The sequence below is a fragment of the Nuphar pumila genome, chromosome 15, assembly GCF_984573655.1.
Source record: "Nuphar pumila chromosome 15, dmNupPumi1.hap1.1, whole genome shotgun sequence".
Classification (NCBI taxonomy): domain Eukaryota; kingdom Viridiplantae; phylum Streptophyta; class Magnoliopsida; order Nymphaeales; family Nymphaeaceae; genus Nuphar; species Nuphar pumila.
The window spans coordinates 11843929-11850913 of record NC_143263.1 but is presented as its reverse complement, the minus strand read 5'-3'; the positions used below and the strand labels follow the sequence as shown (position 1 = coordinate 11850913).

At 34.3% G+C, this 6985-nt stretch overlaps 1 protein-coding gene across 1 annotated transcript in view; it reads right to left on the bottom strand.

The window, feature by feature from the left end:
* Positions 1-3320: 3320 nt before the first annotated feature.
* LOC149814502 (uncharacterized) overlaps positions 3321-6985 on the bottom strand; it is a 54664-nt gene continuing 50999 nt past the window's right edge. The window contains exons 7-8 of the mRNA XM_089990369.1: positions 4150-4263; positions 3321-4074 (exon numbers count right to left, since the gene is read on the bottom strand). Of these exons, the coding sequence (XP_089846495.1) occupies positions 3703-4074; positions 4150-4263 (486 nt within the window). The 3' untranslated portion in view covers positions 3321-3702. The remainder of the gene's footprint in view (positions 4075-4149; positions 4264-6985) is intronic.

Below are 6985 nucleotides of genomic sequence, written 5' to 3'. Positions count from 1 at the left end.
TTTAAGCAATTGTGTGATATTTATTTACAAGCAAATGATGATGCATTTAAAGCTGATAAGCTTAAGTTTTCATTGCTTAGAAACAATTATGACCCCAGTAAGGCAAGGAGAATAAAGGCAAAACTATCATGTGTTGGAGGGAAGGGCAATAGTAAGATGGACAAGATGTTGAGATCATTTTTGCTATACTTTTTTGGCTCATGCTTATTCATCAACATCGGTGAAAAGTTAATTTATGTATGTACATCAAACTATTGAAAGACTTGGATCATGCTGATCAATACGCATAGAGAGCAACCACACTTGCACACCTGTATGCAAATTTGAATAGCACCAGAAGCGAAAGAAAAAACCTTGTCAGGATGTTAGTGTTGTTAGAGGTATTTATTCTTTCATTGTACTTTTGATTTATAGTTATTTTTATACTTACATATTGTGTTTTGATACATACTCTATATTAATCCTTGTTAATCATTGTTATGTATGTTTGGATATGAGAGAACATATTCATTGAAAGGCCCTAGATGTGTGACGTTGTTCATGAATTTTCACGTGTTGTAATATAAAGTCAGTTATACAATGAAAAGAACCATGATAGAAGATTGGTGGGTCCTTGCATGTCCTGTGTCGACTGAGTTGCATCTCTTCGCACGCTAACTAGGGCAAACATAAGTATTGTTGTTAATATTCCATATATTTTTTAATAAATGATGTATGTTGGCCTAATCATAAAAGAAATATAGGTAAACTGGTGCTCCTATGAAGGCAGGTTGGAGGAGGAGGAGAATGTCGATGTGGTTGTGGGGGCGAAGGACATCGCTAGAAAGGATATTTGGATGCACAACAACAATGAAGTTGAGCCCAAATGGCCAACCGAGTCATTTGACAGTTTGGGTTTGTTCAACAACCAACCAATCACCCTTGTGCAGTTAGCAAATTTTTATCGAATGTCATGAAGGATCAGATGATGGATTACACATTATTCCTCTCTGAACTTCAAGACTAGCAGAAGGGTTGCGAAGACATCGGGTTGTCATCTATGGAACGTGCCATCAATGACAATTTTGTAGTTACCTACAGGTTCTTCAACAGTAAAGAAGGTTTTTTAGGGGAAAGAAGAAAGTTAGAAAGAAACACAGAAAGACCATAAGTGGATGAGAGAGAGTTGACTTGTGCACTTGAAGAAATCTGCATGCTGAAGAATATGGTACATACTCAAGAGGATATGATGTAACTCAAACTGGCCTTCTAGAGAACGCAAATAAGGTCATTGAGGAGCTATGATCACGGCAATCACATTCTTAACTATAGAAATTCATTTAATTGATTTTTTGTATATATTCAAAGATCAACATTGTAACTCAGTGATTTGTATATAATGTCAGTTAAATGTTTCTATAAATGAATTTTAATATAAAGTCATTTGTTTGTTATTCATTTGTATATAATATCATTAATTGAATATTTAAATAATTTGAATATAAAACTGAAACAATTGCTCTTGCACTTTAAATGATTTGAATGTTCAAACTGAAAGCATTGTTGAATGATTTATATATAGCGTCATTATTTATATGTTTATACATTTTCAAATCATTTGAATGTGTTGTTATATGAAAAAATCCACAACGAGTTTATATATGATTCAAGAAATTTTGTATATTTGTCATAGTTTTGTGAATATTTAAGTATGATATTTGTGATAATTAGAGATTCGCAAATAACTTCATGTGAGAGCATTCAATATATGCAAAAAAGTAAGATATTTGTGAAATTAGTAGTAAGTGTTTCGCAAATATATTTATGTGAAATATTAACATATATGCGAAAGAGTATGATATTTGCGATTTTGATGGTTTCAGTTTCACTGAGATTTTACAAATAAATTTATGTGAGTTCATGCGGTCTAAATTTGCATAAAAAAAACCTATGATTATGGATTTAAGTGAGTATTGGACATATTCGACAAGCGGTATAATTTTATCGTAAAAGTGCTTAAATTCGTAGTTGTGAAGGATAAAAGTGTCCTAATGATGTCGGATATTTGCAATTTTGGACATCAAGAGAATATAAAAAATTATAGGGTATTCAAGGAATCAGGTCAAATTATATACGATCATTTTTCGTAAAAATATATGCAAACATCCTCATCCACGCATAAAATATATATGGACCTCCTCATTCATGCATAAAATACATGTGGACCTCCTTATCCTTGTATAAAATATATACAATATTTCTCATCCTCTCAAATATTGGTTATTTTTTGCTTATATTTTATGTGAACTTCGTGAGGTTCACAAAAAAAAATGTACAAGTCTACATTTTAGTCTGAGAATACGATATAATAAAAAAAGTATATCTTTCAGAGGATGTTTCTCTCAAATCACTCATCAGATCAAGGCAATATTAGTGGCATTGGAAAGCTAAAGTGTCGATCTATCTGTTCTTTTTATTGTTTTTCTGAATTTCTGGCACAGGCGACCAAAAAATAACATAGAATAATCGGGTTTAGCATAACCATGTCTGTTCATCTTCTTTTTTTGAAATATTATCGAAGATGTATCTTAGCACTCCGTTGTTTTTCAGTGATTAAGATGTCATTGGAAAGGTATTTTTGTTTAGTTTCTTTGTTTTTCTTTTTTTGTGTTTCTTCAAAATCCTTCAATTTTTGAGTAAAAACCAGTAGTAAAGTGTATCATACAGGAAATTTGCATATCCTCAAGAGGTCCACACATGAAAAGATTAAAATAATCATTTTTATGCCCAATATTTGTGGCTTTGGTCATCAGGCAAATTTTGACAAATAGTAGGGTTTTTTGAGAAACACATCATTTTTGTCATACAATACAATCATTTTTCGTTAGTTTACCCTCATTTTTGAAGTAAATGTGCCTGTTTTTTGAACTCTTCGACATCAAAGTGAACTGAGAATCGCAAGCACTTTTGCTTTTAAAACAGGAACTTCGTGGATAGGAAAATTCTTGGCAATTGGATCAGTAAAATATAGGTTTTCTAGTGACCAACAAGCATTTACACACAACTCTCTTAAATGGAAAATATATCTTCAACGCTCTTATCAGCTATAAACTTAGTCCATATGAATTGCTATTGATTTGTTACCTACTGATATGAGTTCTATTTCAAATTAATATACAGATAAATTATTTTGTGCATCTTGGAACCATCCTTTTTCTTTGCACTGACACAGTACCAAAGAGCATATTATTGTGCTTAGACCTCAAAGAGTTGACCTTTCTCCATGTCAATTAAGAATTCCATATTAGATGTTTACAAAGAATCAAAGTTTATTAGTAATGAGTCAATAAGGGATGAAACTCTTATTTAAGATTTAATAATTTGTTTACAAGTAACACCAATGGATTCCAAAGAACTTGTACAGATGAACCATTGGAAACCAGCTTTTATGTCCAAAGAAACACAAGTAGCATATATTTATCACTAGAAATATTCAAGTCTAACAGTCTTTCACTCTTCACTGTTTGAAGCCCCTACTGTGCAACCTCTTTATTCAAGCAACCATTTTCATGTGAAAATTATCTGCGTTACCTCTAGTAATAATAAAGAATATCTCACATGATAAGATGAGCATTTTCTTCAGAATTCTTCATTACGCAGTTCAACCAAGCTCTAGAAATGCATTTTTATCTATTTACAGATGAGATAGTTCATAATTTATCATCATACTGAATGCTCAGGCTTTAAGGTAGCTTCTACACCCTGACCTGTTTCACTGGTCTCTTTGCTTGGTGAACTTTCAGCTGTTGAAAATGATAACCTTTTCCCTATTGCCAAGTCGGGTTTATTAGATGACACTTTACCATCATCAGTAGAAGACTTAACCTGTACCGAGGTTTTAGATGATTGCGAGCTAGACTTTTTGCTGGCTTTCTTGTTTGGAACCTTTTTAGATGCTAGAGGAGCAACAGGGATGGAAATCCTATTATCCAATGGATAGGCCATCATGTGATGGTCCATCCAGTTCCAACCCCAATTATCTTTCCCAAGGTCGTAGACGCTCTTCCCTGGGCTGTGTCTGGTGTTTGCTCGCCACTGAAATTGCACAGGAATGGATTAATAAGGTAACATAAAGAGCACTCGAAATGACAAGCCTGAATATATCACAACCTGATGAGAGAAAGCATAAGCCAATGCCCGCTCACGCTTAACTGTAGCTGCTTCTCTTTCATGTATTTTAGCCAAAGTTTCCTCCATGCTTTCTGAGCCACTGCACCACTCCACCTGTTGAAGAGCATTTCACTGTTTGATAAGTAAACATTGAACATGATAAATAATGATAAGTAGAGTTCAATGCTGATAAATGGAACAGGCAAACCATAGGAAGTCAAAAGGCTTAAGCATGTGCATGAACATGCAAACAAACACATGAACACTTTGCAAGGATATGGAAACTCCCCTCAGAACTCTTTCAACTACAAGGAAAGACACAAACAGGAGAAAGGAATACAATGAAATACGGTCTAAGAGGCCTGTCTGCTGTCCCCAATATCATGAAAAGTATCCCGATTCAGTGACTGTACAAGAAAGAGTGGATCTTATAGTATTGAAGCCTTGTAGTAATTCCTTAAGCTACTTTTAGTAACTGCTTAACAAAAAATTGTTCAAGAAAAAAATTTAGAAATCACACCTTATTTTCTGGAAAAGAGATGCTGAGGCTTCAAAATTGTATGAGTTCCTCCACTGAATACTGTAAAGCAGCAATATAAAACGGCTAGAATCTAGACAACCAAAAATACCCATGGCGAGTTGGTTGAAGGAATTTGTGTTTATTATCTGGTGTAAAATTACTACAAGTTAGGGCTTCAATCCATAGTCGCAAACTTCATTCACAGGAAAATGTAGGTGAGAAAAATCTCATGATATTTTAAGAAAGCGAGTTTTCCTCAGGAGAATCTCGGAAAAATAACTGTTTATATAAATATAAAAACTATATAAAATACATGAAAATAAAAATAATGCAAAAAACTAGGCAAAAAAGTATAGTTAATAAGTTAATAGTGGGTTAAAAACGTGACATTTTCAAGACAGGCAATATTTTGAAAATATTGTGTTTTTCTTAGTATAATGTTTGCCCTTTGAAAATACTGTGACTCAAAAGAGCTTGCAATATCCGTGACTATGCGTCAATTAGTTTGAGCCACCATCCATGGTCGAGTCCTAGGATAACCTGGTCTGTAGGAGCCCATATAGTTCAAACAATCATAGTTCATCGCACCAAAGTCTCCTCGCAGGGCCACCACAACCCCGCCCTACAATCCAGCAATAAATGACCTGTTGACTTCTAAAGATCCCATAAACAAGTAGACTTCTAAAGATCCCATAAACAGGACTTGTATTAAACTCCCTTGGGTACACATCAAATGATCATCAGCACTGTTTGGTGGTGTGAACCAGTATTCACTCGTGGTGGCCTAGTTGCAAGTCCACTAGTCAGATGACTACTTACAAGTGGTTTAAGGCTATATGCTTAGGCAAAGGTGCAAGTGGGGCAAGCAGAGTTTTGGGTTCATATTTGGTTTGTCAAGAAATATGGAACTCGGCTAGAGCTCAAGCTTGTTCCAGGTCTGGACAGCCAAGCTTGAACTTGGTTTGGCCTTGTTCTTGAGCTTCGAATGATGTTTGAGCTCAATTAATAAAATCCAATCTAAGTCATACCATTTTAAATTTGAGTGAAAGACTTCAAAAGCATAACAACTTTAAGCAAAAAAACAAAAAAGAAAGATACTATGCCTAATTGAAAATTGAATGGAGCTAAGTGGTTGATTTTATATTTTAGACATGTCTACAAGCCAAATTGAAAAATAGTGTGCACATATACATACATATACATATTATGTTACATGTATGTGTATATATTTATACACAACATATACATATACACACGTAGACTTACCTATGTGTGTGCAAGTAAAGAACTCAAAAACCTACAATGTTGCAGCCTATTGAAAACTAAGGTTCTTGGATTTTTGAAAAAAGTGTGAATACACACATATATGTGTGTACACATACATAGACAGACAGACCTATCTTTTGAGTTGTGTATGGCCAGATCAGTCCCTCTAGGTTAGAGGTTTTAGCGCACACACACACACAATATATATTGGTGAGTTCCATACCCATGAGTGAAAAGAACTATTTCTTTTAATGTGGAAATTGTTATTTTTATCGGACCCTCCAGATGTGATCTACATGCTTCATTGAGAAGGGACTAAGCCTTGGTTCATGATTTCCTGGTGAATATGCAGGTCTTTCTGTGGGTTTGAAAAATCAACAGCCTACCATGTACCAAAATTTTACCCCCTCAAAAAATTGTGCTTTTGCATAAAAAACACGATCCAAGAGTCAAAAACTTCTAAAAGTTCGAAGATACCCTTCCCACCAATAATTTTTTTTTGATATATATATATATATATATATATATATATATATATATATATATATATATATATATATATATATATATATATATACCATTAATCTCTCCTCTCCCTCATGCTTATTTCTCTATCTTTAAACCATCCCCTCCCCCCTCCCTTTCTTTTCCTTATGCAAAACACCCCCTTGATGCTTTGTTTGCAAATGCTTTTTGGTTTTATCAATTTGCAAATCCTTCCTCAACTAGCTAAAAGAATGAACTTGGCTAGTTGGCTGATATTAAGATAATACTAGGCAGTATAGATATCATTATGAAAGAAGTTGATTGTTGAAATGATAATGGCAACTTTGACATACTCTTTATATGGCAGTAACCCATAGGAATGCCATGAACCCAGGAATTAGCCGAGATGCTACTGCCTCTTAACAGACGGCTGATGCCAATGTGCCTTGTCTTGAGAAAGATTGAGAAGTAGGAGATACCACTTCTGCCAAGCTTTCTCTTGGCCTGATGACCCTCGACTATCTCTCGAGTATCAAGTTTGATTTAAGGAATGATGAGCTAGCT